We start from the raw sequence: 19,003 nt of genomic DNA on the forward strand, positions 1-19,003 counted from the left end.
CAATGAGAGATCTTTGGCGGTGGTGGCGTAGACCTCGAACTTGGGATGATAGTTTGGATGATTTAATTGGTTATGGTGGTGACATATTTTCAGCTTTACCAGAAGATAAAACCCCTGTCCACATTGACGTTTCCAATCTTGATCATAAAGATCAACTAAATAAACTACGTGAACGTCTCACTGAGTATCTTTTCGATATAACATCTCACGAGACAAGAGGGGAAATTATCAAACAAATAGAAATTCTGAATTATATTGCAGAAGCTATGGAACGCACTCACAACAAAATTATAGACATAATTTTAAAATCATCTCCTGCTCCAAAAAAGTTTTTAATTGATAAATATAAAAGCAAGGAATCTGATATACCGACGTTCAAATTTCCCGATTATGACCCGGACGCTCAGAGAAAATCTGTCAATGATGTCATTGATGAATATTTTCCTAAAATACTCGATGCGTGGAAAAAACTAACACCACCTCCAACTGTTCTCAGACATAATAATGATCCACACGGCGGCGGCAGGCACGTTTCTCTGGGAATCGTTAATATAACCAGCACGATTGTGGTCAATCTGGTTTGTGACGTAGTTGATGGTAGCTATCAAATAGACCTCAGAAAATCAAATCAGGCTCAACAAGGATATATTTTATATACATTTACACCACAAGTTCCCCCTGGAAGTTTAATCGTGCAAGAACCAACTAATCTGCGGTGTCAAGCTCACAGACCACCTTAATCACTTAATTGACATGCGTGGAGAAGAGCTTGTGATAAATCTGTATGTGAAATCTTAATTAATCCAGTAAATGTTATATAATGTACCAGCACGTGATTGTTTTTTATACACTTGAAAAACGCTATCAGAACAGTGTTTTCAAAACACAGAGCAATTTAGCGTTAATTTAGTTATTGATGAATACGGAAGCGAGAACAGTTAGATGAGCTCTGCCGAGAACATATTATCGAGATCATCTGTAGAGAGATCAGATTCTAAATTATACACACTCCTGTATTAAACTCGATCAACTTAAAAAAATAATATTTCAGAATAAATAAATATAATCACTGATGGGATAAATTAATCAATTTTGTACAATCTGATGGGGTGGTTGGTACTGAAAATTACACAAATCAATCAGTGTGCTAATTCTGATGGGGTAATTGGTACTGAAAATTATACAAATCAATCAGTTTGCTAATTCTAATGGGGTAATTGGTACTGAAAATTATACAAATTAATCAGTTTTCCAAAAAATACTGCAAAAAAAATATTGTATTATTATTCTGAAATATTTTTATTATTATTCTGAAATATTTTATTTTTTTGTGAATCAATCTGATGGGGTGGTTGCTACTCAAAAGTATACAAATTAATTAGTATGCTAATTCTGATGGGGTGATTGCCACTTAAAAGTATACAAATCAATCAGTTTGCTAATTCTGATGGGGTGGTTGGTACTTAAAAGTATAGAAATCAATCAGTTTTCCAAAAAATATTTTGTTATTATTCTGAAATATTTTATTTTTTTATGTAAATTAATTCTGATGTGATATACAGTGAGGGAAATTATACTACTACTCAGTCATTACACGCTGACATAATTTTTCTTAAGTATCTTATGCGGGTACTGATTGTTTTTTTTGTTTCTTATTCGCTGGATAATCCCGACCTGATCTTTTCTATTGCAACAGAAAGAGGAATAAATTCATTTACTTGACCATCGTTCACCATAGCCAGTGACTGAAACATAGCTGCCTGAATCCGCTTTATGAACTTATATTGAGAAGATAGAACATACTTATTTTCATTTTTAAGTTCTTCTAACGTTTCAAAATCAGATATTATTTTTTCAGGATTTAGTTCATCAGATATATTAATTCCGTTTTCTTCTAGTTTTTTAATAGCAGAAATAATGTCTTTGATATTATCATGTTCATTATATAATATATAAATCTTTAAAATAAAAAAATTTTTATCCCTGAACCCCTATCGAGTCTTTAGCGAGCTCAAGGTACAGGTACACGAAACACTACCCCGCTATGAGAGCCCCTAACCCGTCAAACAACGGTCTAGAGGCCCAAGAGGGTGTGTTTGGTGAAGATATACAATGAAATGGATATATACAATGAAATGGGTATGTACAATGAAATGGGTATATACAATGAATAAATGACAAACATATATTATGAAACGAGTTTTTTAGCAAGTTCGTTAAGTATCAATGAAATGGGTATGTACAATGAAATGGGTATGTACAATGAATGAAGGACATTACAAACATATATTATGAAACGAGTTTTTTAGCAAGTTCATTAAGTATGAAATGAAATATATACAATGAATAATTGAATAAAGGACGGCACAAACATATACGCTCAGCAAAAACCCACCCACAATAATCAAGCCCGTGGGTGATACGAAAATATGTATCAACCACCGGTTGATACGTGGTTGAGTTTTGTTGAGCAGGGGGATCTGGCGGAGCCCCCAATTATTATAAAAATTGCAATTATGCGCAAACCACCGACATGTTGTCAGCCATGGGGATTCGATCCTGGACCTCGAGCGTCACAGTCCAATACGATACCGATTGAGCTATCAAATCTGGTTACAAACATATGTTTCGAAAGTTAATATATAGCTAATAATCATTGAAAAGGAACTAATTTCGAATATATTTACTCAAAATACATTTCTGAATTCAATTAATACGTTTACATGATATATTTTCACCAAACAAAGCTAAATTAAGGAATTTCCTATTTACTATACCACGCCATGTATGATAGAACATCCGGTCTAGATCATCTAATTGCTAGACTTGTCAAAGGGAGTTTACTCGATAAATAAATAATCACACATACATACACAATCTCGCATTATATTTCTGCACTGAACAAGGAAAATGCAACTGATTTTTAATTCCAAACACTATCGTGGATCTATGAGTCAGTACATTGTACATTGGATCTAAAATTAACCCGCCACACGATACAGACTAGACGCTGGATTCTGTACTCAGTAGGCTGGAATATACATGTCGGTTTTTTGTAGGTTAGATGTAATGTCTATGTGTTGCGCTGTTCTAATAGGGCAGAAAAATACACGAACTGTAAGTTAGAAATCTGTAATGCATACTCTATCCACCAGGCATCACAGACCTTGGATGTTGTATATGATTATGACCATAAATTACCGCCCTTTCATGAGTCAAAAAATAAGTAGTATAATAATGACAATTTCTGACCCAAAAAAATAAATATAATTCGAGGTGGTGATGATAGTTAACAGTACTGAAAGGTGATTTTCTGCTTATATTTTTTTGAGAAAGCAGATCTGGTTATATTTTCAGCTACTCTTTGTGCTGAAGATGGATTAATATCAAAGTATTTCGCAGCAGAACATATCGAACGAAATATAATTACTTCGCCAGATTCTGTGTTTGTGGAATTTACCGCCCTCTTTCCGATTGTTTTACATCTTCCAGTATTACCACATGCAGAGTTCACGCTTTGTGTGACAACACGAAGGTTGGATAAGGAGTTGGTCTGAGGATCCCCGTCAACATGATCAATAACAGGACCGTCATTGATCATCCCATTATGACATTCATAGACAAATCTATGACAGAGATAGCTTTTCTTTCCTTCCTCATATGTGAACCCTAGATAACCAGAATTAATGACATGACCAACTGGTCTCCTCAACCTACAGTGTCTGATCATGCCATTACGATCTGATTCGTAATTCTGGATGAGAGGATGTGGGACAAATATATTTTGCTCCATATATGCAATAATATTATTTGTTCAAATCATTTGTCTGAAATCTTGATATATAATCCTCCACGGATTTTATAGCGTTTTCACTATTATTAATTTTTTTGTCACAATATCTTTTAAGTTCTCTGAACCGTTTTCCACCGCACTTTCCACATAATTCTGTTTTTCCTCGCACTCCAATACCACATCGCAGACACGGTATTGGTTCTAGACTTCCTCGTCGTATACTTTGTAAGTGCATCCAACAAAATTCCTTTCTGCAGGATTTGTTGCATCGATTTACTGAGCCGATCATCAACCATTTGCATTGAGACATTGTATATATATAATTTTCTTTATTTAAATATTTGTTTTAATTATATGAATGAGTTTGAGAGATTATCCCAAACTAGGCCTGTTAAATATAAATTCAACCTCGACAGACTATCTTCTGATTTACCAGTACGAGATTTGGTTGATCCGAAAAATAAAAGTTTGATCAATAAAATTCACGACGCCAAGAAAGAATTTTACACGGATGGTGCATCTCATACATGGTCAACGTTCAAGATTATACGCAATACTGTCAAGGACGCCACAATGAATGACAAGCGAGCGGCAACTATCATTAACTACATCGCTGAGTATAAGGGCAATCAAAAATATTTCTTCAGAGTAAAATTTATTGTATTAACAGAAACAGGTAGTTGGATTATCCATGACAAATATGATCCTGTCCTTGGCAATAATAAAATTGCCATATTAAGTAAAAATTCCAGACCAGGTCTATTGACTGGTATTGACAAACCGTATTATGAGCGAGCGTATCCTGTAACAGCGGTTATTTATGGAATCTATGAGATAAATAAAAAACCCAACGTTGATAAACTGACACCCATGAAATTTTCAAGGTTAAATTGTGTAGCCGAGCGAGTAATATAACCCTTTACAAACGCAATGCGTGGAAATGGATTAACTGATTTAAGACGTAAAAAAATAAACTCGTGGGCTGATTCAGTTAAGGATATCGGTGCTACAATAAAAGATGTTGCTGAGTTAGGAAAAATATTAAAATTTCCAATAACCGTAGCGACAATAACGGGAGAAGTACTGTACGAATCAAAATATCAATCGAAAGGAGCTTCAATAAATATTATTGATCATAACGCGCACGCATGGACCAGCGCAGTAACAATATTTCCACGTAATCGAACTATTAGATTTTACCCCCCAGATAATTCTGGGGCAGATATGTTTGATTTTATCAACGAAATAAGTAAAAACGATCCTGTATCGGTATGGTTATTTAAAAGTAATGAGGAAGGTGGATTTGATCAGTTTGTTAGACCAAACGGTGAAATATATCGAACAGAATCTCTCCACGACAAGATGAAAAATCTCGCGGAGAAGTTTTTAGAGTGCAAGCACTCCGCGGAAAATACTGACAAATTACTAACTAATTGCTTTACCGTTCCATCTGTTGCGGCTCATTTCGCTAGAGAAAGAAATTCATGGAAACCAACACGATTTGATTTACTCGAGGACGTACGCGCAAGTTGCGTCGAATACGGACATGGCGGATTGTGGAATACCAAGTATAATTACAACGATGTTATTTCAGTTGATATGGTTGCATGTTATCCAGGAAGTTTTCTAGGATACGGAGATTGTTCTGTATACTTTAAAAGATTCGGTCACCCTACAAACGAGATGACGCGAGTGGCAATTAATGGACCATTACCTGATTTTGATCTGACTGGATTCGCTTGTGTTGAATCATTCGAGCTTAAGGAAAATCTTCACAAGATTTGTTATGTTTGGTTTGGTAGACATTTTTGTGAAAAACATTGGGCGCCTATAGTTTTATTACGATATATGCTAGATTGTGTGGCACTGACATCGTTGGTGGTTAGTGAGGCAGTTATATCATATCATGCTCAGACCGAAGTTTGGTTGCCCATGTCAGATTCTATCAGTGCTGATGAAGTTATTAGGGAGTTTAAGGAAAAATGTCCTGATGTTTCCGAAGATGATATTATCAAAGAAGCTCCTAAAATTCTCGAGATTAAACTTAAAACCGCAAAAGATCTCGGCAGAAAAATTATAGGTAAATTTACTCAGGGTGGTGCATGTAATCATAAAAGACATCACACACGATTAATTTTAGATGATGCCGACTACGATTTTATAATTGCTGATACAACAGCGAGAAATATATTTGTAAATCGAGAAAGTGTTTATTTATCCGACGGAACAAAATTGGGTACGATCGTTAGTTATATAAATGATATCTCCCCACAGTATACTCTTCTAAGATCTTCCATGTTGGTTTATGTTTCTATAAATTTATTATCGATGATTAATAGATTTCCTGAGACCGCAGTCAGAGTCGCAACAGATTCGTTTTATATTTCGAGTAAATATTTAGAGTCTGTTATGAAATTTACAAGTAATGATGAACGATGGAGTTCGTGGAGAATAAAAAAGGAAATATTACACAATTATACAGAATCAGCAGATGTTCCGATGAGACATTTTTATCGTAAGTGTAATAAAATATCAGAAATGTCGAAAGCGCCATCGTTGAGTGATCCAATAACTAGATATAAGACAGTATATCTCATTGGACCTGGTGGATGCGGCAAGACGACTCGAGCGATTAACGTTTTTAGAAATTCAGATATGATCGTGCTGACACCCACACATAGACTTGCACGCGAGATGAAACAACGGCAAGCACAATCGTGCACGTATCATAGTTTCTTTCGGTGACGCGGGGATACATGGACTCGTGAACGAATGGGAGAAAAATTTATACCTAAAATAATTATTTGGGACGAAATATGCACGGTGTCATTGGATACATTAAAAGTGTTTCTCGATTGGTTGTTGACGAAAAATACCGCTATAATAATGTGTGGCGATCATGGTCAACCGCCGCCTTTTGTTGGACCATCTCCACATGATTGGTTAAAAGATTTCGTTGATTATTACGAAGAAATAGATGATGATCATAGAGCTCTCGATGCAAATTTAAAGAAATTTAAAAAATTAATCAGATTACAATCAAACAAAATTCAGTGTGAAATAATACGCGGAGTAATCTCAGAGACCTCAATGAGTGATTTTTTAAATTTATGGAGACCCAACGATTTGATCGTAGCAAGCAGAAAAATAATCAGAGACGATTTACAACAGCAGTTATTTCAGCTGCATAAAGAAAAATATTCAGAATTACCTGTACCGTTGTGTTATAGACCATCAGATACACGAAAACAGAATATTAATGTTGATATTCCAGGACAGACTGAGAATCAAAATCTCGTATTAAATGATATTGTCGCCGTTGATATCAGTGTGGTCGAAGATGCATTACGCGCTTTCAAATCTCCATGGGTGTTGAGATGGGCTATGGCGATCCACTCGTCTCAGGGATTAACTATTTCTGACACACGAGTCTGGATTGTAGACGATCACATCGAGTGGTCAAATTTAGTCTATTTAGCGGTATCGAGGGTCAGAAATATATCTCAATTACGTAGAATTATAATTCCTGAAATCGTTAAAAAATTTAACGTCATTGATGATGATATAATAAGAAAAAAATTAATCGGATACAAACAATCTGATAAAAAAAAATAAACGCGACTTTGATCTTGATGCTGAATTTATTATTGAGTTAAAACAGCAGCAGAATAATCATTGCGCAAGTTGCAATTGTATAATGTTATGGCGGTATTCGAGTAATGATTCAAGACAATTTACCGTAGACAGAAAAGATAATAGTCGCGGTCATGCACGAGAAAATACCATGTTGACCTGTCTTGACTGTAATCGACGTAGAGGCGCCAGCGCCTTGGGTGCTGCCACTAGTGCTAGTTAAGTGATCGCGGTGGTAATTGTGTATCCGTGGGAATTATTTGTAGTTGTTCACGTACAAATCCACGTTGAGGAGCAGCCGAATCTAATCTGTAGATTGCAGGTCTACCTGGCGATCTTGTCACGGTGGATATTTTGTGTGTGGTAACACTCCAAATAGGATCAGTCGCTCTCGCGCTACCACATTCAAGTTCACCCGGTTCATATAAATATCTAACTGTAACATCGCCCAATATTTTTTGTTTTTCAGTACCTTTTCGTTGTGTTGGTATATATTTTTTTTTGTGACTGCGCTAATGGGTTTCATGTTGGTTGTTCGTGTGATCTCGCTATTTAATGCAGCTATCACGCTTGGTAATCTTGCAACCCATTCGCGAGATCTTTTATCTTGAATAAATTCCTTCGCATATTGATATCCAAATAACCACTCAGCGAGTGTTCAATTAAATCGCTCAACAATTGCCTGATCACGGTGAATTGCAGTATGACCTCGTCGTATTTTGGTATTATGTCGTTTCATCAACGATGATACTGGACCAAGAAATTCCTTACCAGGATCAACCTGTAGCAGCTGTGGCCATCGTAGACCAATTTGTGGTCCACCACCTCGTTGATAAATTCGTTCAAACGCATCGGCTACTTCAGATGATGTTTTCGTTGATAGCGGCTCTGCCTCTTTATATCTACTTGCAACATCAACTACAGTTAACTCATACTTGTACGTTTTTCCACGCACAGTATCGTGTGGTAAAAACAGAATATCAGCTTGATGAACTTCATTAGGAACACTAACATCGAAATATGCGTACTGAATTCGTTTCGGTGGTGGTAGATAAATTTGCCATATTGCCTGTTTGGATAACCATGTGCTAGCAGTAGAATGTTTAACTGCTGCTGCATCAGCGAGTTTACCAATTGCTGCTTTGCCTCTTCAATATCCTCTTGGTGAATAATAAATTAATTCCATTATTAATTACCAGCCCCAAATGCTAATTTACTTTTCATCACAGCTCTTACTAACCAACTAGCTAATGATTCTCTGATATTTTTATTTTTTATGGAATTTAACGCGTGAATTAATTTCACATCTGCAATATGCCTATGTTGTAGATCTTTATTTTTATAAACCACATCATGAATATGACAAGCTCGATCAATAGCGTTTACTGGTTCCTCGCCTGGTTTTGGTTGATCCTGATTATCGAGCCTGATATCGAGTTGAGTACCAGGACCACAATAATTATATCCTGGTAGATGTTTTTCTCCTGGGTATTTAGCCCATGGAGCACCTGGAAACTTTGACATCAAATTAGCAACATCACCACCGTGCTTATTAGGTAAAAACGAAAATTTCTTTCTACCGCATACAGAACATTTTCCACCATATGCTATTTTTTTATTTTTTGTTATAACTGTAGCTAAATCAGTAGTCGGAGTTTTAACTCTACAGCGTAAGCAATATAAATTCATGTTATAATATATATGGATATAATTGATTTCTCAGCAACTCGGCAGCGAGAACCTGTTAAGCATCATCCTGCGCTACCTAATTCCATCAGAATGATTATCATAGGACCATCTGGATCGGGTAAGACGCAGTTATTACTTAATCTGATAATGAGATGGTTGAAATGGGATAAATTGTATTTGGTAGCACCGTCCGCTGATGATCAACGATGTTATGAAGTATTAAAAGATTTTAATGAAAATGCAAGATTACTGGACGAAGATAATGATGTCATAGAGTTTATAACAGATATTGATGAAGCACCGTCCAATGATGTTTTAGACGGATTTATTAATAATTTAGTAGTATATGATGATGTGATGCTAGATAAACAATCAAATCCAGCCAGGATATTTTCTCGCAGCAGACATAAAAATACAGATGTTATCTATGTTACTCAACAATATACACAAATACCAAAAATAATCAGGGACAATTGTAATATTTTAGTTGTGTTTAATGGCGTAGACACACACACACTGCAAAATATTCATCAAACTTGGTGCAGCAGTGACATGGATATAATTAAATTCAGAAATTTCTTTTCACAAGTGCAAGCTACTCCACATGGATTTATAACAATAAATTTGCACGATCCTAGAACAAGATATCGTGTGGGTCTTGATAAAATATTTGGATAAATTAATAAATTTAATTAAACAGATATCATTAATATAATGAACAACTGTGCGTGGTTAATTCAAGGAACAACAAATAAATGCAACAAAAGGTGCCGTGGAGAATATTGTAAAAAACATAATTATATTTTAAAGAAAAATCCTCATGCTGGTTCACGAAGTTGTGTTGGATGTAACAACAGCGTTAGAGGATTATATCAGATTTGCAAAAATTGCGGTGGAGATCAATACAGAAGTTTGATGAACTATTACAGAAAAAGAAAGAACATAAATCCAAAACCACCATCAGAACTTGAATATTACTTGAAACATAGAACAAATAAAGATGAAACAGATGAGGAGAACGCGTTGAGAAATATTCATCAAACTTGATATGGTGGTAAAAATTTCTTTTGCAACATGAATAGCAGCAGAGAGGGTTCGTCTACAATCTTGTTTGGGACAAACAATAATTGTAGACGTGGTATGACCTATATGAACGAGCACGGATTTTTTTTGGTCTAAACACAAGGGTTTTGCTCAGGTAATTTGGTCTGTTCACCCTCTCTGCTGCTGCATGTCTAGTTAAAATTGAAATTTGCAGTCATATTGTGAATGAATGTGCATTACAGCAACTTTTCCATTTGATCTGGAATGAATAGATTTTGGTATTTTTTTCGATTCTACAAAATTTCGTGACTATGGACTGGATTTAAATGTGACAATTACACATGAAATACATGGGATTAAAGAAGCGAGGGAGAAGCGTGTTCACATCTGCAAATGTGTTTCTGTTTCTGTCATTGAATGTTTGAAATCATAATGTGGGAAAAATATCAAGTCTTTAATTACAATTATCAAAAAGACACTATGGAATTTAATGCTTATTTGAATCATTTTGCATGCAGTAAGGCGGATGTAATTGCACTTATATTCAAAATTACAGTACAATTTCAAAATGTGTAATAAAGATTGAGAACCTATGACATGGCTCATGTAATTCAGATTTGCAGAACTAAGAAAGTACATTTTGAGGAAATTCAGGATGTAAAACTGTTACAAGTATATTTTTTTGCCATTCTTATTACCAGCTAAAGAAGACAGTTTATGCCTTGTCACTTGTATGTTATTTGTAAGGACCCTTTGTTGCATCTACTGTATAGCTAGCCTAAATCTGAAACATTGTATCAAAAAAGTTAACACAGAATGTGCCAAAGCAGCTGGTATGTGGCAGTCCACATAACATCTGCTTTACTTCATTCAGAAACAAATTTGATCAACCAAAATGTAAAGCACCTACTATGCAAGTGTATATGATTCGTTTGCAAATCAAAAGTGATGGTGTCTGCGTCCATTGTTTGTTTACAATAGAAAGTAGTTCCTTTATGCATGTGAATGCAATATGAAGGTGTGCAGTATCATAACATACTGAATGATTCTAACAATGTAAAGTTAACAGAGAAAAAGATGAGCATATAATAATAAGGATTATTGGGTGACTGGCATTTGTAATGTACAGGGGAGACAGTGTTCTAGATTATTGGGTGGCTGGCATTTATACTGTACAGAGGAGACAGTATTCTAGATTATTGAGTGGCTGACATTTATACTGTACAGAGGAGACAGTATTCTAGATTATTGGGTGGCTGGCATTTATACTGTACAGAGGAGACAGTATTCTAGATTATTGGATGACTGGTATTTATACTGTGCAGGGGAGACAGTATTCTAGATTATTGGGTGGCTGGCATTTATACTGTACAGAGGAGACAGTATTCTAGATTATTGGGTGACTAGCATTTATACTGTACAAAGGAGACAGTATTCTAGATTATTGGGTGGCTGGCATTTATACTGTACAGAGGAAACAGTATTATAGATTATTGGGTGACTGGTATTTATACTGTGCAGGGGAGACAGTATTATAGATTATTGGGTGACTAGCATTTATACTGTACAGGGGAGACAGTATTCTGGATTATTGGGTGACTGTTATTTATACTGTACAGGGGATGGGTGAGTCTGACTGGCATTTATACTGTACAGGGGAGACAGTATTATAGACTATTGGGTGGCTGTCATTTATACCGTACAGGGGAGACAGTATTCTAGATTATTGGGTGACTGGCATTTATACTGTACAGGGGGGACAGTATTATAGATTATTGGGTGGCTGGTATTTATACTGTACAGGGGAGACAGTATTCTAGATTATTGGGTGACTGGCATTTATACTGTACAGGGGAGACAGTATTCTAGATTATTAGGCAACTGGCATGTATACTGTACAAGGGAGACAGTAATCTAGATTATTGGGTGGCTGGCATTGTATGCTATATTATGGAAACAGTAATCTAGATTATTGGGTGGCTGGTATTTATACTGTACAGGGGAGACAGTATTCTAGATTATTGGGTGACTGGCATTATACTGTATGGGGGAGACAGTATTCTAGATTATTAGTTGACTGGCATGTATACTGTACAAGGTAGACAGTTTTCTAGATTATTGGGTGGCTGGCATTTATGCTGTACAGGGGAGTCAGTATTCTATATTATCAGGTGTACATTGGATATATGACATTCTAGTTTACCAGGTAAATGACTTTTATGTTGTACATGGGAGACATGGCATTTTAGACCATCAATTGACTGACTTTTATGTTGTACATGAGAGGCATAGTATTCTAGACTACAAGGTGACTAACATTTATATTGTACGGAGGGAAAAGGCATTCAAATCAAGCATGAGACTGACATCTGTGTTGTATATGAGAGACAACTAAAAACAAGCAACATAGTTAAGTTGGCAAGAAAAATATTTTTATGAAAAGAATTTTAAAACATCATGTATTTAGAAAGAGTACCACAAAAGGCACATGATATTCTTGTCTTATGACCTTTTCCTTATGTAAGACCTTGACCTTTAAGTTTGGAAATTTTGTATTGTCTGATAAAGTGTGGACCTGGCTACTCAGAATATCTGAAGGTTAAAATGGAGCAGTCTGGATCTGGAAACAAGCCATTAACTCATATTTCCCTTCTTGAGACCTTAACTTTGAGGCAGTGGGTATGGCTGAATACGTCAAGACATGCTAAAATTTTATTAAAATATTTGTTCAGAACATGGATAAAAGTCAGTTATTTATATTTTCTTGTGCCATGCCTTTGACATTAAAGCAAGAGGCATGGCCATGGTATGTGAGATAATGTCTAGTCATTGAATACAACTTTGGGTAAGGGAAAATGTTAAAGCAGAGAATTCACAGTTTTAGAAAACTGAGGGTCCAGGAGCAGTTATGGAGGATCCACTAGATTCACAGTCTTAGAACAATAATAGTTTTAGGTTAGCATTTGTCGATCCAGGATGCACTAAGTATTTAAAGAAAACTTCAGCAACAATAATACAAAGGTCTAGGATGTACTGGAAGTGCTTAAAGAGAACTCAGGCATCAATGCTACAAAGGTCTAGGATGCATTGGAAGTGCTTAAAAAGAGCACTGGCAACAATGTTACAAAGGTCTATGATACATAGGAAGTGCTTAAAGAGAGCTCTGGCAACAATGTTACAAAGGTCTAGGATGCCCTGGAAGTGCTTAAAGAGTGGATTTGAATTTTTTTTAAACGTAGCTTTAACAATTTTTCAGTCTTATTGCTACGATGTCAGCAGTGTAGCAGTTTATAGTGATATCTAGCACTGGGGCATCATGCCGCAGACATGTAACATGATGTCCCACCCAGTCACATTATCCTGACACCAGGCCGACCAGTCCTAACACTTACCTCTTAATGCTGAGTGCCTAGCGAGTCAGCTGTTAGTACCATTTTTTGTAAGTCTTTGGTTGACTCAGCCGGGGTTTGAACCCAAGACCTCCGGTTTCCAAGGTGGATGCTCTAACCCAGGGATGGGCAAACTACAGCCCGCGGGCAGCATGCAGCCTGCCAAGGGTTTTCATGCAGCCTAGGAACAAGTCATCATTTGCACTGATTCTGTTTATGTTACTGTTTATCAAATAAATGTGCTTCTTTTGAAGTTTAAGTTTTCAAATATTAACAACATATTAACAACTGAAAATGAATTATGATGTTATTTAGAAAAACCTTTTGTTTTTGCTATTTCAAATATTAATTATTTTACTTATTGAACTATGCGGCCCGTGACAAGGTGTAAATTTGTGTATGCGGCACTTGCACTGGAAAGTTTGCCCACCTCTGCTCTAACCACTAGGCCACCAGAGTGGTCTCGGAATGCTTAAAGAGAGCTCTGGCAGCAATGTTATAAAAGGTCTACAATGCTTTGGAAGTGCTTCACATGAGCTCTGGCAATAATATTACCAGGATGGTCTAGAAGTGCCTAAAGAGAGCTCAGGTAACAATGTTACAATTGTATGTTATATTTTTGCAAATGATAAACGGAGGACCAGGTATATCATAGCATGGTTTGTAGGCAGGACACCTATTGTCCACAAAAGCTGTGCAAGTATCACAAAGTTTATTCAATTTCCATATTTCCATATATTTATCAGTTCTTAAAAATAAAAAATGCATAATGATTGATGTACACTTTGCTGGGTATGTAGAAGAGCCCTGTTCTTCTCTTCAAAATTCCATGTTTTGAATTTGCTAGAATTCAAATACACTATTTTTGTTTGGTTGTACACCTGGCCATCACCAATGTTTACTTTCATACAGAAGATATATGAGTTCTTGTGATAGATCTTACTTTATTTTCAGTGCTACAAATAACTGGTGAAACTAATGGTCATGTGGTGCAAGTGAGAGTAAAGGGAAAAGATTATACTGTGAAAGAAAAACTAAAAGATGTTTTCTGTGTGCAACAAGGTAATGTCCCCAAGTCTGAAATTTCTGAACTTACTAGCAGTATACAGTTTTGTTTTTGTTTTCTGTTTATATTTACTTTTGTTGCTGCAACATGAGTATTGGTACAAAATCTTCATAATCAGTTCAAAACAATACTTACTTCATAGGTAAATATTTTAATGTTGTTACTTTATCTTAAAATGCTAGATTTTAAAAATCATGTACACTGAAAATGACACATTTGACCCAAAAAGGTCGCTGACATTAAAATTATAATTACCGGTACTAATGGTTGATAAAAACATAAATCATTGTGATGAAATAAAAATGTGAAAATTGAGAGTCGTGTGAATATTTATCAACTTCAGCATATTTTTATGGCATATTATATTTATTGTTTCATCTGACTTGGAATAAAACACGTCTATAGCTTCTGTATAATATATACAGTAAAACTTTGATAACTCAAAATTTCAGTCACTCAAATAATTGGCATCACTAGAAGGACTGTTCATTCCTGGCTGAAACGTTTAATTTGCCAGTGTCCCTGGCAAACTTGAAACTGCGGAAATCTCAAATAAAATATTACATTCTTCAGTATTTCTTAGCTTCAGTTTTCTGCTGTTTTATATAGGAATACGTCTTGGCTTTATTTTTCTACTTGCTTATGAGTTTTTGTGGACAATTGCTTATAAGTTGGAACCAACACCTAGATCTGCCATTGCATAATGTGCTAACAGATCTGGGTGTATGCTGTTTGTTAGGATTAATCACTAGAACAAACAACAGAGACCCTGATCTGCAGGTACATGATGCTACAGTAGATCATGGTCTATATTGTTTGCAGTTCAAGTCAGTTTACTTTCTCAGTCATATTTAGGACCACACATTGAAATGCAGAATTCTTCTAGGAATCACTTGTTCAATCTGTCCCTTTGTCTGTCTGTTCACACTTCTTGTAACCACCAAATTTCTGTAACACTTGCATATAATTGATATTATCTGGTTAAGTCAATTGTCAATTACATATAGATTTGCCTTTTTAATTTTTAATCTTTTTGGGTCCAGTTCTGCCTCTATTCCATCAGTTTTGAATCTCAACTACAGCAAATCCTTGTAGCCAGCATAGCTCAGGAACCAGTCAACATATTCTGATGCAGTCTGGTGTTTACATGTACATTATGTCATAGACTTAACTCATCAGTGGCATTTTGTATAGACTTATGGCTTTTGACAGTTAATTTAAAATCATCACTAGGTATTTTACTTGTTAACCAGCATCACTAAATAATTCAGCCTATTCTGATACCATTTCGTATGAACACGGTTTCATAGCTTGCAGTAGTATCTAAGGATTTAGTCTCATCTACTCCATTTTGAACTGAGTTATGGCCCTTGTCAAGTAAATCATTGTTTTCGCATGGAAACATGGAATGTTTCTTACAGTTATCAAAGCTCAAGAGCCATTCAACATGTCCTGGTAGAACTTGGTTAGAATATTACAGTTTTTGTTCATCATTGTAGCATTCACCCTCTTCAGTTTTGATAGTTCCTCTTTAATAGCCCTGTTGAGTAAATGGTAGCTAGCTGTACCCATCATGGTGCACTAATTGCTAATGGCTTTAGTTTATCTTAATCTGACATGATTCCTTGAAATTATTATCTCATTGTTTTTCAATATGGTATTACGTGATACGTTCTCTCTGGGCATGCATGTATATGTGTGCATACACTATGAATATGACACTATTCAGGCTTGCAACTTAAAACCTTGTACATGTGATATGTTTTGGGGATGGTATGTGGATTAATGCCATCCCTCTCCTCTAAATATCTGTGCTTTCAGTCAGCTGACTGTCCCTGTATTACATTGCTGACTCTAGCACATTTTCCCCCAGGGTAAAAAATATTTGAATCAGTTAAAATAAAATAAATTCCTGATATTGATTTGAGCATCTAATTAAGTCGGTAGTACTTGAAGCTATTAGTAAATTATATATATACTATTTTAATATATGTAATGTTTTTAAAAAATCCCTACCTACCTACCTTAATTTTAAAACTGGTGCAATAGGAAACACTTATTTTGTTGTTGTTGCCTAATATGATTGGGGGTGGCATTTAGTACATGAAATATGATTGGGGGTGGTATTTAGAACATGCTTTATTATTGGATGTGGTATGTAGTGCATGAAATATGATTGCGGTGGCATGTATTACATGTAGTATTATTGGGAGTGGTATGTAGTAGATGTAATTGATAGGGGGTGGTATTTAGTACATGTAATATGATTGGGGGTGATATGTAGTACATAAAATATGATTGGGGTGGTATACAGTACATGTTATATGACTGGTGGTTATACGAAGTACATGTAATTGATTGGGGGTGGTATGTAGTAGATGTAATTGTTTGCAGGGGTATTTAGTACATGTTATATGATTGGGGGTGATATGTAGTACAATAAAATATGATTGGGGTGGTATGAGGTACATGTGATATTATTGGATGTGGTATGTAATACATGAAATATGATTGGGGTGGTATGTAGTACATGTAATATTATTGGGGGTGGTATGTAGTAGACGTAATTGATTGTGGGTGCTATGTAGTACATGTAATTGATTGGATGTGGTATATAGTCATGTAATTGATTGGGGGTTGTATGTAGTATGTTTAATTGGTTGGGGGTGGTATGTAGTACATGTAATTGCTTGGGAGGTGGTATGTAGTACATATAATTGATTGGAGGTGGTATGTAGTACATGTAATTGGTTGGGGTGGTATGTAGATATGCAAAACAGTTTTATAAGTTTGATTGACCAGATTTTAAAGTCATAAGGTTATTGTATGGTAAATCAAAACTATGGCATCTTTCTTAATATATATGATATTTGCATGAAATTAACTACATTATATTCAGAAAAGATTGCTAATTTCTGAGTACTTAAAACCTCTTTGTCAATTGTATGCCTTAGAGACATTATCTTGCTTCACGGCCTACATATACAATATATTGATATTTCAGAAGTTTTGTTTGTCATGCAATTGCTTATTCACTGCTTAAGAAAGAGACTTGAGACTTTGATTGGGAGTGGTCCTTAGAGTTTTAGAAATATGATACCCCCCTTCCCTACCCACCCACCCCACACACACACACACATACCATGGGTTTCAGCTGGTTTTTGGATGGGAATGTAACCTGTGGACAGTAACTCAGGTCTGTTGAGATTCCTCCCTATAACTGTGTACAAAGGTCTCGGAAATGCTTAATCACGCATATTTGGACGCAATTTTGTTATCTTGGACACAGAAAATCCCTTAAGCAGGAGTTCTCTGTACACACGCACTTGCTGGACAGCAAATTCAAGGGCTTGCCAGTCCTGCTTCAACCACCTGCTGAGTGGGAAAATGTGTTGATCAGTGTTGAAAGACCCCTAGATATGCATGTTGTCATTGTAAGAGTACATCAGAAGAACATGATGCAATAGCTGCAGCAAGTTCAAAGACTTTGACTAGCTGCTGAATGGTGGGAAAACGTGCTGATAGCTACAATTACTGAATTCCGTGGTATAAAGACCCAGTAACATGTGTTTAAGAGTACATCAAATGAACAACTTTAGCTTTCATTATTGTTTTCGTTTCTAAATGTAGCAGAATAAGTGGTGCATGTGACCGCGAAATTAAGACATGTTGCGAGTTTGACAAAATGCTGTTTGTAAATTTGAATAACTATATTGGGGTTAAGTGGCAAATTGACGAAGAGTGTAATGAGATTCAAATGAGTGCTGAAGTTGCTAGAACTAATAGTTTGCATGGAACAGAAGAAAAGTGTGTGATGCCTAGTTAAGTGCTTGGAATAAGACCTTTCCTTGGCCTGATGTAATTCACTCTCACTCTAATGGACAAACAAGAGCTACACTGCTGTCAGGCTTTTCTGTGCATCAAAGGTTTCCTTCTCCAATACTAGCACAAAACCTGTATCGAATTCAACCGATTGCTAAAAATAAAATACTGCAATGCTTACCATTTGAAAAGAGGCAACTGTCACCAGAATATTCTTTTAAAAATAATATTAATTTTGGATCCACGGGATACCACCCCTGTGTTTTCATGACTCACAATATGTTGGTCTATTCTTTGTATGGCTTTGAAAAGATGTAATGTTTATACATAGGGCTATGGAAATTAAATACATTACTGTGGACTCTTTCTGGCAGCATTTCAGTCAAGTAATTGGGTCAGATTTATTGCTGGTTTTAATACATTCAACATAACAATGCCACTAAATTGCAAGAGATATTAAGCAAACTTAACCAGTCTGTTAAAAATTTGTAAAAGTTCAACATTTTATAAAAATAAGCTTTTAATATGTGGAAGATAAGCAACAGTGAATAGGATGTAATGTGTTTA

The 19,003-nt window shown here is 35.7% G+C and overlaps 1 protein-coding gene across 1 annotated transcript in view; it reads left to right on the top strand.

Annotated features, from left to right (window-relative positions):
- The window catches only part of LOC149797857 (uncharacterized), a 75,598-nt gene that overhangs the window by 9,894 nt on the left and 46,701 nt on the right, over positions 1–19,003 (top strand). The window contains exon 3 of the mRNA XM_089962878.1: positions 14,503–14,610. Within this exon, the coding sequence (XP_089819004.1) occupies positions 14,503–14,610 (108 nt within the window). The remainder of the gene's footprint in view (positions 1–14,502; positions 14,611–19,003) is intronic.

This window comes from Sinohyriopsis cumingii, chromosome 6, assembly GCF_028554795.1.
Source record: "Sinohyriopsis cumingii isolate HCF-2022 chromosome 6, ASM2855479v2, whole genome shotgun sequence".
Lineage (NCBI taxonomy): Eukaryota > Metazoa > Mollusca > Bivalvia > Unionida > Unionidae > Sinohyriopsis > Sinohyriopsis cumingii.